General features: G+C 39.8%; 1 protein-coding gene across 1 annotated transcript in view; it reads right to left on the reverse strand.

The window, feature by feature from the left end:
* LOC126354084 (epidermal growth factor receptor substrate 15 homolog) overlaps positions 1 to 20,781 on the reverse strand; it is a 149,376-nt gene that overhangs the window by 48,436 nt on the left and 80,159 nt on the right. The window contains exon 6 of the mRNA XM_050003464.1: positions 4,310 to 4,404. Within this exon, the coding sequence (XP_049859421.1) occupies positions 4,310 to 4,404 (95 nt within the window). The remainder of the gene's footprint in view (positions 1 to 4,309; positions 4,405 to 20,781) is intronic.

Genomic DNA, 20,781 nt, shown 5'->3' on the forward strand with positions numbered 1-20,781 from the left:
AAAATAGAGTGCACACACATTCACACACTCACTCAAGACACATGACCGTTGTCTGCGGGCGCTGCATCAACAAGCTCTGAGAATCACATCCAAACAAACCACTCCTTATGCCATTCTGCCTCTCATCTGCAGCTGCTAGACCAGCAGCAAATAGTTGTGGCAGCACTGACTGCAAGCTGATGGGAGGGTGGGAAGGGGAGAAGCAGTAAAAATGAGAGAGTGAGGAAGCAGTATACATACTCAGCTGCATCCAGCCAGCAATGAAGCATGACATCTCAGCAAACAAACAATTTCATGCTACTGAGACAAGATTTTTCGACAAGATTTTTCCAGTGTTTACTTTTTTTTCACATTTCCATGATATTTCCCTGATACATTTGAAATTCCCTGATTTCAGAACTTGTGGCAACCCTGCTGTTGTAATGTGGATTAAAAACTATAGAAACTTTATCAGAAGAGTTTTTTTTTTATCTGTTACCGTCTAAGTGGCATTCATTCAGAAACATTAAAGACAGTTTTTTCATGTGGGTGTTTCACCCCTTCAATGGCTGACAGGCATGCGTAATAAAACTATGTGTGTCTTATTTTTCTCTACACTACGACATATTCAAAGTCAACTGAAATTCAAGTATATGACTAGGGTAGGTTTATTTGTTAGTAATGTCAGGCTGGGTTCCATTAGAACCATTATGTTCAGTGACTATAATAAATCATTCAAAAACGAATGAAGTCAGCAATTGTTGTGATTCAATCTGACTGCTAAACAGCAACCTCAGTTTGAATTAAGTTATAAAGGGCAGTCACGTGAAAATGAGACAGATCGGAAAAAGTAAGTAAACTGTTTATTATTTCAAAAATTATTGCCATAATTTTTAACAACCCTCTCCCACTGTGAGAGAAAATCATCAATGCCTTCATGGAAAAATGAGGGTGCCTATGGAAGCTAGATTGTACCCAAACATGCACCTCTTTGTCCAAAGCAAATCAATGGTCATGAATGTCTTCCTTCAGGGCTCCAAAAACATGGAAATTACATGGGAAGAGATCGGCACTGTTATGGAGGATGTGTAAGGGCTTCCCAGAGAAACTCCTGTAGCACAGTCAAAATAACCATGGCAAAATGTAGGCAGGACCACATGTTGCCAAGGTTGTTCAGAGTACAATACCGTAAGTTCGATGTTATTCAGCAATATGGACAACTTCAGCTGAAGAGTCGGACGAGGCCAATGCCCAAGTTTGGACCTTGGGGTCAGACGCTAATCAGACAAAAAGGACCCTAATGAGCAAGTGCGTATATGAGGTAGCACACAGGGGACATTCAAACCCAAACTTGTGTGAGAGATCTTAGATCTTTCTGACAGCTGGCAATGCTGAGCTCCCCCCCATGTATTGACGTCATTGACAGTTCGAGTGTGGTTGCACATGGTGAGCTGGGTGAGTACAAGTAAGTCATCTCCCTGCCCATGATGTTTGTAGCCTCTCGGCATCACTTTCCTTCCTCATCTACTTTTGCTCAATAGGCAAGTCGGCTTTCCTGCTCCAACAGTCATTTGATGTATGTCAGAGAGAACTGCCCATACATTGACACCACGCCAGTTTGTACATGGTATCAGGCTCTCTGCTTCCACTCCCTTTCACAGTAGATTGACCTCCTTTTCAAGTTTACCCTCTTTTGGGGTTCAGCTCCCTGGCTTTGTGGCTGATCAACCACTGTCAGCTAGCATCATGCTGACAGTACGGTTTTGTATTGTTGTTACGCATGTGGAGATACCAAATGCATCAGATGGTTTTCCTCTAATCATGCATGTTTCTGCAGTCATTCATTTGTTCTCTATCATCCCCGCTTCGCCATTGTGCATTTACTGTCAGTTTCATTTTTTAAGTGTTTAAGTTCCTTTTTATCTGCTTCTTATTTTTTCCCTTCATCATCTAAATTCAGAATCCCCTGTGCTACTGGGCCTCATCTTTATGCCTATTTGATCCTCTGCTGCCTTCATTATTTCATCTCCAGAGATATCCTTTTTTGTTCTGTTGTATTGCTTTTCCATGTTTTGTTCACTCGTTGCCTAATGCTCCCTTTTAAACTCACAACTATCTCTGGTTCTTTCAATTTATCCAAGTCCCACTTTCTTAATTTCTTACATCTTTCTGCAATTTCTTCAGTTTTAATCTACATCTATGGCCAATAAATTATACAGAGCCCACATCAGCCATTTGAAATGTTTTGCAATTTAAAATCTAGTTCCAAAACCTCTGGCTTACCAATATTTAACCAATCTGAAACCTCCCAATTTCTCCCTATCTCTTCCTTATATAGAACCTTCTTGGAAAATTCTCAGACTAACTGTAGCAATGATTAAATCACACTATGTGCAAAATTCTACAAGGGGGTTTCCCATTTCATTCCTTTCCCCTAGTCTATTCCCAGTCCAGTCCCCCATCACCTTAAAATTTTAACCTCTTGGTGCTACTTCCACATACCACATACGCAAATGACTAGCAACACTTTACTGTTCAGAAACCACACACGAAAACATCGGAAACAATGAAACTTTGAGTCAGGAGTTGAGGGCTTTTCAGACAGTCTAATGGTTAGGTAACTACTCACAAAAGGCCTGGTATGAAACAAATATTTTAGTAATGACATATTGATTCGATGGGGTTGAGATTTTGGTGGACCACTTACAGTCTACACGGACAGGCCATTAAGGTTACAACATATTTCATTTACAATAATTGCTTTTTTGTAAAAAATTAATATTTTAGGAAATGTATATTTGCACAATTCATTTGATACTAACAATGTATTCTGTATATGTTCTTAAGACAATTATGTTTGTAAAGGAGAGGTAACACAATGAGTGGAGTTATTCAACATTACAATACGTGGGACAGTGCTGATTATCAAATATTACTTACTAATATGAACACTGAGATATTAAAAACACATCAACTTATTATTTTTAATAAAATTACGATGAATAGTTAAGCATTAAGATAATGAGATCTACAGTCAAATACTGATAAGTATAACACAAACAGTTCCTGCTGAATACCCTAGGTACTTCCAGAAGAATCTGTATCCTTCTGATGATACACTACATAATAACACATTTCCGCACAACTATGAGAAATGGGACTTATGAATTACAGCATTAAAAATCAGTCATTCTGTAACTCTATTTCTTCTTCTCCAACTTTTATTGCTCAGGCTTATCATTATCATTTTTTTCTTTCTTCCGTAAGTTTTCATCTTCGTTATTGTACATTTCCTCTGGATCCTCAACAAACTTAAAATTCTTGTTGTTAAACTCATTCTAATTTGAGGTTAATTTTCTTTTCCCTGGCTCAACAGCAATTTCACCATTTTCTCCCCTCCCTCCTTATCATCACCCAATTCTTTTTCATCCACTTCAACATTAATCTCTTAACCCAGATGACTACCCATTACATGAACAGGTCCATTGCCATGTATTAAGGTGAATGTAACTGTTGAGCATTTAGAGCCAGCCTTCAGGACACAAAATGGCACTTCTATGCCCTGACAACATTCCGAAGCTTTCACCAGTACAATATTAATATCATCCACCCTATGCTTTAACTCCAAGAAGAATCTGTTTCACAGCAAGTGACTGATTCCCTCAGAAGCCATGTTCAGTTATCTCTTCAAGATCACAGACACTCACTGAGAAACTGATGTCTTCCCATCTCCAATTTTCTGTTGTGGTATACAGAAATGTCCCGCATAAATGTCCCCTCTGTAGAAAATACAGTCAACAAGCTCTGATTCAAAGATGTATTTATTTTCACAGCTTGTGTGCAGAACTAATGGAACCATACACACTGTCTTGCCTTCAGCAATCACTGTGACCAAGTAACAAAAGAGTACACGGTCACAGTTCATTTGCTGCTGGACAACATTTCTTTAATAGAGTGGCACATGATGCAAAGCTGGGATGTACAGACTTGTTAGTACTGCAGAATTCAAACCCCTCACTATGACTACTTAAGGGCTGGGCGAGGGGGAGGGGAGGGGGAGGGGGAACAGAAGCTTACATAATTAGTTCATATTTATTTCATAAATATTCACTTTATTTAACAAAGACAATAACAACACGGAATGAAAAACGGGAGAGGGGGGGCCGGGAGTGGGGGTAGGAGGACTGCCACCAGATCAACAGCAGGCCACAGTCTGTGCAACCCTATGTAAAGCATATCCATGCAAATATTTTTAAGAACAAATTAAATCAATTATAAATGAAAATTGTTTTAACTGCTATTATTATTGCTACTATATGTGCATTCTTACTGTTTGTGTGATAAGATTAATCTTCTCATTTTTTTCGTCTTGCAAGGCCTTCAGCTGTGCTCGAACATGAATCAGCTCATTGCTCATTCTGTCTCCTGTTGACAGCCAGAGAAATTATCTTGAAATAATCAATAAATAATTTTACTTTATTTTATTTTATTAAGTTAATCTATCTTTCCCAGTGTTTACTGTTTCCACAGTTTGGCAAATTTATTTTAACTTTGTGGCTAGATTCTTCCTGTCACCACAGTCATCACTTAACCTAAAGCAGGGAACTCTTGAGCATCGTATTTTCTGAGCTGAAAATTGGGGACGAGACCAACTTTTGGCAAAACAAGTATGAAAAGCTGCCTAAGAAACACACTTAGGCTGACCAATTTAGCAGATGCATGATCGCTAATGTGCCATGTGGATTTGATCTGGTTCTGCCTCTTTGACCTCATAATGAATGAAATAACCTCAGTCTACATCTTTATGTCATGATAAAGCATCAATTGCTTTTCCCCCCACAAATAACAGAATGGTTTATCAAAGCCTAAATATCTTGACAGAGGTTATTTTTCATTATAACAGAGGTTATTCTAATTATTATGAGGTCAAAGAGGCAGAACCAGATCAAATCCACATACCATATTAACGATCATGGGTCCGCTACATCAGCCAGCCTAAGTGTGGTTTTTATGCAGCTTTCCACACTTGTTTTGGCAAAAGCTGGCCTCATCTCCAATCTCCAACTCAGAAAATATGGTTTACAAAAAAATTGTTCTTACTGTCATATTCAACACACCTCCAAAATATTGCACATTATCACCTGCCATATTAAAACTAGAGGTAGAAATTATTTGTGTTTCCATTTTCACATCTGTATGTTGTCCATTTTGTGTTTAATTGGTTCTTCTTCTTTTTCTTTACAATAGTTTCTCACAATGGTATTTCTGGTTGCTTTGTGTGCTCTAACCAGTAGTACTCACTCTGTGAGACAAACCTCAACAACATGATATGACACTGACTCAGCCTATGAGAACTAGATCTGCAGAAGTAATGCATATTTTGAGATATAGGGAAATAATAACTCTTATCAATGTGGTCTATTTACAGGTAAGTTCATTGCTAAGAGGTTACTAATTCATTTTTATGCTTTGCTAGGTCTTGTGACTAAGTTACTAAATAGTTCCATTAGTTCTCCATGATTCTGACTGTGTAGGAATTGCAGCTACAGATGCTTGTTTCTGTGCTGTGTAATGATGACCATTTTAAAGCTTACCAGTTTTACTGAATTAATGGAGTGATGAATTATGTCTATTATAGATTCCAAAGATCAGCTTTGTGAACTAGTTTAACATCAATTCACAAAATATTCAGTTTTATAAGCATGCATTTGCAGATATACACGAAGTGAACAGTGAATTAAAGTATCATATTGTGTGAGATGACTGCTGTGTGGATGCTACTGGTCACATAGTGTGGAAGATACATTAGTGGGAAATGCTTGCCTCAGGTGAACCATAATTACAAAATATAATGTTGCAACTGTAGGCACAATTATTTAGCGCAAGCGAAGACAGTCCATTAACATGTAAAGTCTGAATCCCATCAATACAATCTGCTACATGTTTCCACACAAAATACGATGACACTAGCCTATACCAGTTTGTGCAGTTGAGTGAAGTTTGGATGGTTTCATGCACTGACAAAATTGCCAATTACAGTATGTGCACCCAAACCCCCATTTATGTCAACTACAGCCTTTGTATCTCTCAAACCTAGCCATTTGGCCTGCAGGACCCAGAGAGGGGATCAATGGTTATATTACCATGCACATAATGGTCACTGGTGAACAGCAGATGATAATTTTGAAACATCCTGTACTGCATTACGAACATTGGAGGATCCACCAGGTGTGTCATGATTCATAGAAGATCCAGCTCATCTACACCACAGCCTATTTGTTTGAGCCTCTCTGCATCAATATTTTTGTAACTAGCTCATTGCTTAACACTATCCCCCATTTACTGAAACAAGCATGGATTAGTCAATGTAGTTACCCTGCACAAACCCCACATGATTACTCTCTGTGGTGTCCATTGAGGGACACTTTTATCTTCAACAATACTGAAGTATTTGTTTAGGCTGAAGAGTTGGTCAGCTGAGAACACGTTCCTTTCCATTAACATATTCCAGCAGACAATGTTTATTTGTGCCCTTCCATATTACACCCAGAAGACAAATTGAGTTGTTTTATAGGAAAGCAATGGCAGTGTTCACAGGACAGGCACAGCTCTCCTTATGATATATTTATCAAACTTCATGATACCTTTCAGAGACATGTGAAATTAGCTGTGTAGTTCTCCATTCAGTTGTAAAGGAATTCTCTGTAAAAAAAAAAATCATGTCCTCACATTCACCTTTCCAAGGTCATTTCATTTGAAAATTAGGTGCCCCTTCTATACGAGGGCTATGCCTAAAGTTTTTAGCAGCCCGTAAACTGAAAGGCGGGGGACAATGGGGTTGTTTTCATTCGAAAGAGTGATGTTTTTCGACCTAGGGACATGCGCGCGCAGCCCCTGGCTAGCTGTGATCACCCCACAGCACGGTAAGAATGCACAGGCAGTGCTGAGTCAGAGACGGTGCAGAATTGAGCTGTTGCGCCGCGACTTTCACGCCATGACTTTTTATGATCATAAAAAGAGTTTAAGTGCTGAAGAAAGCCATTCTTCTGTGCTGCATGTTTTTGGTAAAGCTTCCCCTTCTAGTGCCACAGTTGTAATTTGGTTTCGCGAGTTTTAGAGTGGTCGGCAGTCAAATGAAGATGAACATCGTCCTGGTCGGCCAGCAACAGCTGTGACTCCTGAAAGTATTGATGCTGTGAGGAAAATGATCAAAGAAGATCCACATCTTACATTTTGCGACGTTGAAGGGACCCTAAATATTGGATCAACAGCAGCACAGACCATCGTTCATAGTCACTTAGGCCTTACTAAGAGATGAGCTCGTTGGGTGGCACATTCCCTGACAGAAAGCCAAAAGGAGGCGAAAGTGGACTGGTGTCGTTTCATGCTCGAAAAATTCAACGGAGGGAAGTCCCAAGACACCTACAATATCGTCACAGGTGATGAAACGTGGGTCTACCATTATGACCCTGAAACAAAGAGACAGTCTTCTGTGTGGTGCTTTCCAGGGGAGGAACCAACCACAAAAGTTTGATGAAGTCGGAGCTTTTTTCACAAAGATCAGGCATCTCACCTCTGTGACCTTGGGACCCATCGTACAGTCAATTCTGAATGGTACATGAATGATTGTCTTCCAAAAGTCATCGCCACATGGAAGTCACAGCGTCCAAAGTCCAAGAGTGGGCACCTTCTGCTGCATCACGACAATGCATCTGAGCACAGGGTTGCCAGACCGATGTACTTTCTGGATAGCAAAAAAGTCCAAGTGTTACCCCATCCTCCCTGTTCATCTGACCTGGCCCCCTGTGACTTCTTTCTGTTCCCTAAGACTAAGGAAAAAATTTGAGGACAGCGGTTTTCATCAGATGAAGAGGCCATTGTAGTGTACGAGAGTGCACTAAGTGATACCCCAAAAAAAGCTTGGACTGACACATTTTCTAAGTGTTTTCAGAGAGAATGGAAAATTTATACATGCTAACGGAGAGTTATTTGAAAAGTTGTAAACGGTTTTTTGGCAAATAAAATTTTTCACACATTCTGCTAAAAACTTTCGGCATAGCCCTCGTATGACTCCAGAGAGAGGAAAACACAGAGATGGTAGAGCACTTGCCCGCAAAAGGTCCCGAATTTGAGTCTTGACCTGGCACACAGTTTTAATCTGCCAGAAAGTTTCATATCAGCGCACACGCTGCTGCACAGTGAAAATCTCATTCTGATCACTGTTTATAAAGGCACCATTACCGTGTTGAAAAACATTGTCATGTATCTGTCACACTAAAGTGTAGTGCTGCATACAAGAAAAGTTACTTGGCCTGCCATAATGAAACAACTTGCTTTTTGAAGTCTGCTCATACCTCTATAGTATTTCTCCCTGAAATTTACTTGATGTTCATATAAAAAAACTGTATTATGTTTTATGTTAAAAAATAACTTAGATTATAACCAGAAATTAAAAGTGCATTTATTTTCCTCTTAAAATCCTTTCGCTGATCTACAGGAAATATTTATTTTCTGATAGTCAAGCAAGCAAGAAAATAAATGCAAAGGAGAGTGGAGCAAAAACATGCATAACATTCAAAGTTTATGATAGTACTGGCACAGACAACCACGCTACAACTGTAATAATTCTTATACCTAAACCTTCCCCCCCCCCTCCCCCCATGAACCAAGGACCTTGCCGCTGGTGGGGAGGCTTGCGTGCCTCAGCGATACAGATAGCCGTACCGTAGGTGCAACCACAACAGAGGGGTATCTGTTGAGAGGCCAGACAAACGTGTGGTTCCTGAAGAGGGGCAGCAGCCTTTTCAGTAGTTGCAGGGGCAACAGTCTGGATGATTGACTGATCTGGCCTTGTAACAATAACCAAAACAGCCTTGCTGTGCTGGTACTGCGAACGGCTGAAAGCAAGGGGAAACTACAGCCGTAATTTTTCCCGAGGGCATGCAGCTTTACTGTATGATTAAATGATGATGGCATCCTCTTGGGTAAAATATTCCGGAGGTAAAATAGTCCCCCATTCGGATCTCCGGGCGGGGACTACTCAGGAGGATGTCGTTATCATTAGGAAGAAAACTGGCGTTCTACGGATCGGAGCGTGGAATGTCAGATCCCTTAATCGGGCAGGTAGGTTAGAAAATTTAAAAAGGGAAATGGATAGGTTAAAGTTAGATATAGTGGGAATTAGTGAAGTTCGGTGGCAGGAGGAACAAGACTTCTAGTCAGGTGACTACAGGGTTATAAACACAAAATCAAATAGGGGTAATGCAGGAGTAGGTTTAATAATGAATAGGAAAATAGGAATGCTGGTAAGCTACTACAAACAACATAGTGAACGCATTATTGTGGCCAAGATAGATACGAAGCCCACACCTACTACAGTAGTACAAGTTTATATGCCAACTAGCTCTGCAGATGACGAAGAAATTGAAGAAATGTATGATCAAATAAAAGGAATTATTCAGATAGTGAAGGGTGACGAAAATTTAATAGTCATGGGTGACTGGAATTCGGTAGTAGGAAAAGGGAGAGAAGGAAACGTAGTAGGTGAATATGGACTGGGGGCAAAGAAATGAAGAGGAAGCCGCCTGGTAGAATTTTGCACAGAGCACAACTTAATCATAGGTAACACTTGGTTCAAGAATCACAAAAGAAGGCTGTATACATGGAAGAAGCCTGGAGAGGTTTCAGATAGATTATATAATGGTACGACAGAGATTTAGGAACCAGGTTTTAAATTGTAAGACATTTCCAGGGGCAGATGTGGACTCTGACCACAATCTGTTGGTTATGACCTGTAGATAAAAACTGAAGAAACTGCAAAAAGGTGGGAATTTAAGGAGATGGGACCTGGATAAACTAAAAGAACCAGGGGTTGTACGGAGTTTCAAGGAGAGCATAAGGGAACAATTGACAGGAATGGGGGAAAGAAATACAATAGAAGAAGAATGGGTAGCTTTGAGGGATGAAGTAGTGAAGACAGCAGAGGATCAAGTAGGTAGAAAGACGAGGGCTAGTAGAAATCCTTGGGTAACAGAAGAAATATTGAATTTAATTGATGAAAGGAGGCAGTAAATGAAGCAGGCAAAAAGGAATACAAACGTCTCAAAAATGACATTGACAGGAAGTGCAAAATGGCTAAGCAGGGATGGCTAGAGGACAAATGTAAGGATGTAGAGGCTTATCTCACTAGGGGTAAGATAGATACTGCCTACAGGAAAATTAAAGAGACCTTTGGAGAAAAGAGGACCATTTGTATGGATATTAAGAGCTCAGATGGAAACCCAGTTCTAACCAAAGAAGGGAAAGCAGAAAGGTGGAAGGAGTATATGGAGGGTCTATACAAGGGCGATGTACTTAAGGACAATATTATGGAAATGGAAGAGGATGTAGATGAAGATGAAATGGGAGATACGATACTGCGTGAAGAGTTTGACAGAGCACTGAAAGACCTGAGTCGAAACAAGGCCCCTGGAGTAGACAACATTCCATTGGAACTACTGACGGCCTTGGGAGAGCCAGTCCTGACAAAACTCTACCATCTGATGAGCAAGATGTATGAGACAGGCGAAATACCCTCTGACTTCAAGAAGAATATAATAATTCCAATCCCAAAGAAAGCAGGTGTTGACAGATGTGAAAATTGCCGAACTATCAGTTTAATAAGTCACAGCTGCAAAATACTAATGCGAGTTCTTTACAGACGAATGGAAAAACTAATAGAAGCCGACCTCGGGGAAGATCAGTTTGGATTCCGTAGAAACGCTGGAACACGTGAGGCAATACTGGCCCTACGACTTATCTTAGAAGCTAGATTAAGGAAGGGCAAACCTACGTTTCTAGCATTTGTAGACTTAGAGAAAGCTTTTGACAATGTTGACTGGAATACTCTCTTTCAAATTCTGAAGGTGGCAGGGGTAAAATACAGGGAGCGAAAGGCTATTTACAATTTGTACAGAAACCAGATGGCAGTTATAAGAGTCGAGGGACATGAAAGGGAAGCAGTGGTTGCGAAGGGAGTGAGACAGGGCTGTAGTCTATCCCTGATGTTATTCAATCTGTATATTGAGCAAGCAGTAAAGGAAACAAAAGAAAAATTCGGAGTAGGCATTAAAGTCCATGGAGAAGAAATAAAAACTTTGAGGTTCGCCGATGACATCGTAATTCTGTCAGAGACGGCAAAGGACTTGGAAGAGCAGTTGAATGGAATGGACAGTGTCTTGAGAGGAGTATATAAGATGAACATCAACAAAAGCAAAACGAGGATAATGGAATGTAGTCGAATTAAGTCGGGTGATGCTGAGGGAATTAGATTAGGAAGTGAGACACTTAAAGTAGTAAAGGAGTTTTGCTATTTGGGGAGCAAAATAACTGATGATGGTAGAAGTAGAGAGGATATAAAATGTAGACTGGCAATGGCAAGGAAAGCGTTTCTGAAGAAGAGAAGTTTGTTAACATCGAGTATAGATTTAAGTGTCAGGAAGTCATTTCTGAAAGTATTTGTATGGAGTGTAGCCATGTATGGAAATGAATCATGGACGATAAATAGTTTGGACAAGAAGAGAATAGAAGCTTTTGAAATGTGGTGCTACAGAAGAATGCTGAAGATTAGATGGGTAGATCACATAACTAATGAGGAAGTATTGAATCGGATTGGGGAGAAGAGAAGTTTGTGGCACAACTTGACCAGAAGAAGGGATCGGTTGGTAGGACATGTTCTGAGACATCAAGGGATCACTAATTTAGTATTGGAGGGCAGTGTGGAGGGTAAAAATCGTAGAGGGAGACCAAGAGATGACTACACTAAGCAGATTCAGAAGGATGTAGGTTGCAGTAGGTACTGGGAGATGAAGAAGCTTGCACAGGATAGAGTAGCATGGAGAGCTGCATCAAACCAGTTTCAGGACTGAAGACCACAACAACAACAACCTAAACCTTCAGATCTTAGACACTCATATCGGTGCCAAACATTGTATGTCAATAGGGTATCAACCGAAACTCTGATTTAGTTCATACTATGTGCTGTCATGCAGCAGAATGGGCTTAAACGTTAATTACAAGTAACATCTGAACTATCACAGCACAAGAAAAGCTATCCATGTGTAATCAGTATGTGTGGATTCCCTAGGTGAGTTGATAGAGTGATAGGTTGTTGTTGTTGTTGTTGTTGTTACAATGGTCCTTTGTTCAAACCCCTCTCCAGACAATTTTTTTAACTGTTTCAGTGTGAAACTGTTATATTCCTGACATGTAAAGAGACTTTTTATTGTTTGTAGAAATGTTCTTTGGGCACTCTGATTTTGCTTCAGTAGTTGAAAGTAGCAAACCTATAAGAGTACATTAGTATAAAAAGGTAGGGTGTTCTGTCAGACATGTGCTAAAGAACAGGCACCACACGTGATGTTGCATAGTGACTGTTGTGTACGTACAACTGAAATAACTGAAGGTGAGAGAAAGTGTGCAGCATTCCTACTGGACATAAATGATCAATGGACTGCACGGAATGTCACACCAGAGGAAACATTAAATATCAACGAGCGCACACCAGGTGGAGTGGAATGGTTTGTTTGTGACCAAGTGAATGGACTAGAGTCAACATAATTGATATCATCACCAGAAGCATCCTCAAGTCATGGAAATGATGAAATACCAAAAAAGGAGAAAGGGATAGTGTTTTCCTCGAGAAACGAGAAAATCAAAACGCTCAACTATTGGCTTAATGTCAAAAAACAGCCAAAGCCAACCCAAACATTTCCACATCGCACAATGTCTGCAATGAAAATCAGCTTTTGCACTAGATGTCCTGCATGTGTATGACGTATGAATGAAAATGGCAATGGGAAAGTGGAGAGTTAATGTCTGTGAAGGAGAAGTACAAGCATATTACAATGCATGTGATGGAGACCTACAAACAACGCCACCAGGAAGGTAAACATATTCACTATATAGACGTCAAATAGTGGGCAAAAACAAATGCAAGACAATTAAATTTCCCAAGATTTGACACCAGTGACAGTTGGGTCTTGTACTGGAAGTGTAAAAATTATATTGTAAGCTGTAAAATCAAATCTTTTGTTACAGTGAAAATGTACCACAACAGAAACCACATCCAGAAAATGGTAGATGACTAGCAAGCAGCAACTCATGCATTCTGGACAGCCTACACAGATGCAAATATTTACAATGTCAACGAAAGTGAATTCCACAAGGGGAAGTCTGTGGACCGCACTCTTGCAAATAGAGATTCTAAAGATATTGCAAAGGTTGTACAGTTCATTCATGTGACAACCCATAAGTACACGGTTATTCCATTGCTTTCACAAATGGGCAAACTTGCTCCAAAGCAAGAGCCTTGTTCTTTGAGTACTTATACACATCAATCCATGTTCCCAGCACCAAATTTACTCATCTACCCTTACTCCTCCTGCACTTCTACGATAAGTGGTAATGGAACAAATCAGTGGTCGGAAACTTCTGCTAATACTGGATTCTTATGGTCCCCTTAGACCTAGTGTTCTTCATGATGTGCAAATACAAAATAACCTACCAGAAGACAATGTCACAATTCAGACAATTCCAGCAAATACAAGCTCCAGTTTTCAATCCTTTGATCTTCATTTCTTCAGAATGTACAAGCATATGACTGATAAAATATCTGATGCTGCTCCAGATTCTTCAGAAGAGATAAATCTGCAGCAACATAATAATCTTCTTAAGCTGCGGCACCCCAACATGCAATAAGTTGCATTCTCCATGTTTCTTTAATTCTCACCACCACAGATGGATGTAGTGGCTAAGCTCGTCGACAAAACCAGATTTTTTGAAACTTCTACAAAGTTCTGTTTCAGACACAAGCTTTCATTCTCCAATTCACAGTACAAAAGTAATTTGCTTCACACACTTCTTCATATGCAACCATGATTGTGAAGTCTCTGTTCCTGAATGAATGACACTGTGTGTGTGTGTGTGTGTGTGTGTGTGTGTGTAAATCTTATTTATTTTTTGTTTAGTATTACTGATCTTAGTTTTGTTATTATTATTATTATTATTATTATTATTATTATTATTATATTACTTCCACACATATGACACAATTATTTCTTTATTTTTCTGTTCTGATCACATATTTTGTGAAACTACAAGTGTATTCTTCTGTATATTTACTACTTTCAATGAACCAAAGTGAAAGCATACTGCCAAGATGACACTGCTGTAAACTCAAAATAGCCTTTTCACATGTGACAAACATGTTGTCCTATATAACACTTTCACGCATATTGGGATTTGAATTTATCTTCTTCTTCTTTTACATATACTTTCATTTACAAGATAACGAATTGTTTTAAAAAACACTTTACATGTTAAGCTCTTCACTAAGAATTTTTTTAAATGGGTCTCTGTATTTTGTGAGTGCCTCCAAACTGAGTTTGTTAATGCTTGCCTATGCCATTTAGTTTAGTTTTTTGTGAAACAGATGCATTACATTTATACGTTTATTAAATAGAAGGAAATCAGAAAACATTGAATGCAATAAGGAGCTAAATTACACAAAAGAGAGGAATAATAATAATAATAATAATAGATATGGATGAGCTACAGATTACATTGGAAGACCTAAAAAACAAAACTGACAAACTCAGGAACTCACAGACAAACAAACCAGACTGCAAACGAGAATCAGCAAACATACAATAGGTAGGGTGATTGCCAATGGAGAAAGAAGGATGAGATCCGAGAGAACGATGAAGTACTGGGCTGACAGAAAACTGAAAAATTCTTTGTATAAAGTTGGATAGAGTGGTACAATGAAGGCCATAAAATGTAAATAATAATAATAACAATAGTAATGTCTTTTTTCTTATTACTAGTTTGGCTATAGTGATATTTTATGTTGTGTATGATTTCTATTTTGGGGCCTGCATAAATGGAATAGGGAGCAGCTAACAATTGTTTTTTCTTTCTTTTAGGTTTGTTAGCAAATCAATGAAGGATATTTCCTGGTTTTCACTATATGTTTAGAACTGTTTCAGCATCTAAAATGATGTGGTATTTCAACTATTTAAATATAATGTCTAAGCAATGGGAAGCAAGAAACACGTTACATTGTGTCAAGATACATACCATATTACATTTAGACAGATCAAGTAGGAAACAAACATTGGGAAGCAATGGAAAAGCAAATATAAATCACATTTGATAAAGAGGAGGAGTGAGAGTAAAAAGACTGAAGGAGAAAGAGGGGGACAGTCATGGCGAAGGAGAGGGCACATTTAAACATGTAAAGGCAAATTGATTTCACTGATAAGCTGTAAAGATATTGTGGTACTCACTGTTTGGCATATATATTGTTTGCAACACGAGGGAAATAAATCACACTCAACAAAGATTACGATGGTACTACAAGGAAACTTAACATGTGAGAACTATAAGGAAAAAAAGTACTTTTCACTGTCACTTTTTGCACTTTTGGACACACGTATCAATTCTTGATGCTTGTGTGGTATTGGGATGTAGGAGGGCATCGGTGGTGGCGACGAGGCATGGGGGTTGTGAGGGTTGGCAACGATGGGCATGTCACGTGGCAGCAGACAGGGCATCCCTGAAAGCATCAGTCAGCAGGATATCCAGGAAGTTTTGCAAAGTCCATGAGGAACTGCACACTGTTTGATTGTTTTTTGGTGATGACTGCATGTGTATCCGCATATGGCTGTGTTTTGGTCTGGGGAATGGTTTCACATCAGGGACAATGACTGCCATGATGAGTATGTTGCGTTGATTGCTCTTGTGTACGTGAGCTACCATTGTTTTGCATGTTGCCCATATATCACTGCTTGCACTGCATAGGAACTGGCATTCTGTGGTATCCTTTTCATTGCAAGTTTTGCAGTTCACTGTTTCTTTTATATGGATTAGGGCCAGCCTCTCATTTGTTGGTATGGTGTTGTAGACAACCTTGTACCACGTAGATCTGGCATGCTCCGGTATTGCTCGTTCTGAGATGTTTTTCCAGACTACTGGCCAATCATGGTCTGGAAATTTTGTCTCGATTCTTGTTTTGCTCATTTGCCCTCTTAGTGCACGACAGATGCGTTTCACCGTCCATAGTTGTGGATTAGCCACAGTGTGCAGTACGTAGCTCTTGCTGAGTGTCAGTTACCTTATTTGTTGTATCTTGAAGGAGATATGGCTGGTGTTTAGCAGCGCTTCCTCCGACTGTGGCTTGTAGGTATTTACGAGGGTGAGTCAAATGAAAACCTTAAATTTATAATAACAAATTGAAATTTTGCACTTTTGTCTTGTAAGTTGGTAAGTGTGCTACAAACAGCATGCAGAATGGCCTGTAGGTGGCAGTATGGTGCACATGCACATTTACCGTCGCAGTATCACTATAAAGATGGCTGCCCCACTTGCGACTTGCACCAGGGAAGAACAGCGTTCTATTATTCAGTTTCTGTGTAGTGAAGGTGTGAAACCTACTGAAATTCATCGACGAATGGAGGTTCAGTAGGGTGATGCATGTTTGTCACAGCAGCAATTCTATGGATGGAGTAGGAAGTTCACAGATGGTGTGACTTCAGTGGAATATGTTCCTTGTCCAGGTCAAGCACAATGAGTTGTGACTCCACAGACCATTGCAGCACTGAATGATATTGCAGCATGTTTACATATTATTCATGGGTCAGCACACCACATTGTGCATGATGTGCTCCAGTTTCACAAAGTGTCTGCAAGATGGGTGCCATGGCAGCTGACTCCTGAAATGAGAGAACGACATGTTGATGCTTGTGAAGAACTTCTTCGGCACTTTAAACGAGAAGGTGATGGCTTCCTTGCAAGAATCGTTACTGGGGACAAAACCTGGGTTGACTTCCACCAACCAGAAATGAAGAGAGCAAGCAAGGAATGACACCATTCCTCATCACCAAAACCAAAGACGTTCAGAACAGAACCATCAGCAGGGAAGGTTATGCTGACTCTCTTTTGGGATGAAAAAGGCGTCATTTTGGAGCATTTGATGCCTAGAGGGACCACTGTAACCAGTGCATCATACACAGATCTCCTAAAAAATTGTCTGCGGCCTGCAATCAAATCAAAGCAACATGGATTGCTGTCAGTAGGTGTCCTTTTGCATAATGACAATGCAAGGCCCCACACTGCCCGTACAACAGTTGCAACAATCACAGACCTGCATTTTGAGTGTCTTCCTCATCCACCAGACCTTGTCCCAAAAGATTTCCATATGTTTGGAGAAAGAAGTTCCTTTCTGATGAAGAGGTATGCCATGTGCTGCATGAGTGGTTGCGTGGACTACCAAAAGAATTTTTTTCTAAAGGAATTTATGCACTTTGTAAGTGCTGGAGGACTTGCATTGAGCATGGAGGAGTTTATGTTGAAAAGTGATATGGCTTTGTACAACTTCTGCACAATAAATAATATTTTAAAAAATATTAAGGATTTCATTTGACTCACCCTCGTATTAGGTAGGCTGTGATGCTGTCTCTATTCTTGTTTTCCATTTGGATTTCTCTGTGCAGCAATAGCACTGCACAGTTCATCTTCACATCAACCAATCCCAGCCCTCCTTCCTCCTTTCTCAACAAGCACATTGCCTGTGACACTGAATATCTCCCACCTCTACAACAGGTAACAGACACCCCCTTGTATCACTCGTGTAATTTCTGTTAGTGTGGTGTGCATAGTATCTGTGCCACATACCAGGCTTCCACCATGATTGGTGTGTTGATGAGTTTGACTCTTTGTCCCAGCATTAGATAACGATTCACATGAGTCCTACAAAGCCCTCTCATTGTATGTAGGATTGTTCGCCAGCTTTGTGCCACAGCCTTTAGTGGGCATTTTTGTATTTCCATCCCGAGCCTGCTGGTTATCACACTCCCATTGTCAATGGGTAGCAACACTGTTTTCCTGGGATTCACCCATGCTCATGATGCGTTTTGGAAAGTTCTTATGATTGGCTATATTTTATCAATATCCTGCTCATTGTTGACAAAAATTCCCACTTCACTTGCATAGGCCATGCAACCGTTTGTGCTCCAATTTGCTAACCATTTAGGCTGGCTGCCAGTTTCAGTAGGAGTGGGTCAAATGCCCTGGAACCCTTAGCATGATGAACTATCACTCTACCAACTTACCTACAGAACCCACAGTATCAATTGCTCACAGATAGCTACTCCTGTGTTCTGGTAGTTCTGGTGTTACCTTTAATTAATGTTTATCCCCGTTCTGATGGATAACAGCGCATAGTATGAACTAAATCAAAGTTTTGGTTGATATTCTATCAACATACAACATTTGGTATAGATCTGAGTGTCTGACATCTGGAGGTCTGGATTTTAGAAACAAGAAAGTTTTCTATTTATTGCTTAAAGCAATAAAATGAATTTAGTAGATTAACTGTTGATGATTTTATAAAACTGTTTGTCACTACCATTACAAAATCATAACTGCTACATAAACTTCCTGTTTTGGGAAATACTAATCCTGATATTGAACCACATTGTTCAACTTCTGTTCAGTCTTTATCATTTATGTGCCTTTTGACATGGTTAAAAATCACTTATCCATATCCTTTTAGCACTTGATGTGTTTTTCTTGTACTTCCTCTCTCCCTTTAAGTCTAAAAGAAGCACTGATACTACGATATTGGGATACCATTAATTTTCAGGTTTCCGTGCAACTAATAGCACATTTAATTTTGTTAGGAAACACATTTTATCAATGACTAACACAGTTTGCTACTCTAAGATAAAAATAATTTTAATCCAATTAAATGCCATTTGCCCATGTGTTAATAATTACTAACTTCCATGGTGATTCACAAACAGACACAAGCACAAAAACACACAAATCAAAGATTGTCACTGTTGTAAACGACCATTTCTCTAGTATTATGGAGAACTTGCAACAAAATCTTTCTAAACCACAAGTAGAACCACACACCAAGACTGATGTTTCCCACAACAGGGTCTGGAAGACAATACAGAAATTAAAAAATATGAAGCATGCATAGACAGCATAAAAGCCCTATTAACAAACGTAAATGGGTCCTTTAGTTCAGGTATTTTTCCAGAGTACCTAAACTGCACACGAGTTGTGCCCTTACTAAAGACAGGTAATGTGGAGAATATTGAAAATTACAGGCTAGTTTCACTACTCTCTTCATTCTCAAAAATAACTGAATTAATCATGAAAGATATACTAATGAGTTACATGAATAAATACAATCTTTTAATGAAGCACAATTTGGTTTCTGAAGTGAGAAAAGTACAAAATTGGCCATTACAGAGTTTACAGAAGTGATAAGTGAAGTGCTGGACACGAATGGTTGTGTTACTGGAATATTCTTAGATTTGCCCACAGCCTTTTGACACTGCTCGCCATGAAATACTGCTAAACAAGCTAGAAGCTATAGATGTAAGAGGAATAGTGAATGAGGGTTTCCAGTCTTACCTGGAAAACAGGAGAAAAGGTAGAAATAGTTTACACATCTGCTGATGAATAATTTGGAGTAAAACAGTTGTCTGAGGAGAAATATGTAAACATAAGTGTTTCTCAGGATAGTGTATTGGGTCCAATTCAGTTCTTAATGACGGCAACATCGCAGTCATGATAAAACAACAGAACTACTATTAGAGAAAGCAAATGAAACCGTCAAGGATGTTTATTATTGGACAGTTTCTAATAAATTAACACTGAACTTATAGAAAACAAACAGTATGCACTTCAGCATAAAGAATGAAACGATTTTCTTTGTATTAAGCATACACCATAAATCTATAAATTGTATAACAAACACAAAGTTTTTAGGAATGGATACTGTCACTTAACATGAGCTTTAATGGTGGAGCCTCTCCACACCCACACCAATGTAGTGATCATCTCAATAGACCTACTGTCACCTCTGTACTGTTTACAAATAGAGGAGTTCATGAGATGCGGGGCCATGTTGTTGTCCATACATCTGGATACGATTACCCACTGACACAGGCCCATCGGGATGATAGAACTGGTCGAAAAGCGATGAAGAGTAGAGGTTTTTAAGGACAGAGGGAAAAAAGTGCCAAGATGAGCACAAAGGGAAAAAGACCTCTGTGAAAGTCTGGATGGGTTGTAAGAGGGTGACTGATCATGCAAGAGTAGGTTATGTTAGTAGTGGGTATCGTGCATCTCAATACCATGTCAGAGCTAGTGTTCATCATAGTACGATTGGTCCTGTGCATCTGCACAGTGTCCTGCTGTGAGCTCTTCAGCTGCGCTGTGTCAGTGATGACTTTGCACAGCATCAGTCTGGCTTTAGCCAGGGGCAGCTCACTGGTGTCCAGCCTCTTCCGTTACTGCATGGCACAGTTTTTCTGCAGCTGGTCTTCAAGTAGGCACGGCTGCCTTGTAGCATAGCTGTGTTGTGTTCTCTTTGGTGAGCTGCATGCCACTTCTCATGCTTTTGTGATGAGTACTGCTTTTGTTCTCTTCCTTGGCACAGTTCAACCCAGTGGCTTGCACAGCATAGCCAATGTGGCAATATATGTCTTTATGGCAATTTTCTCCCACTGAGCTGCTGAAGCAGTCAGAGGGTCAGGCACCCTTACAACAGTCATCTTCTTGGCGATGGCCTTCTGCGATGGTGCAGAACGGGCACTGAGGTTGGCACCCCTGTGGCTCGTCTGAGGCCTTGTGCAAGCACTGCATGCAGTCGTCTCAAGGCCTCCTCTTGCTCAGCAGCCAGGGCAGCTGCAAACATGGTCCTCTCTGTCACTTGACAGCTTTAAGGGGCGCTGTTGGATCCTC

Source organism: Schistocerca gregaria, chromosome 3, assembly GCF_023897955.1.
Source record: "Schistocerca gregaria isolate iqSchGreg1 chromosome 3, iqSchGreg1.2, whole genome shotgun sequence".
Classification (NCBI taxonomy): Eukaryota; Metazoa; Arthropoda; class Insecta; order Orthoptera; family Acrididae; genus Schistocerca; species Schistocerca gregaria.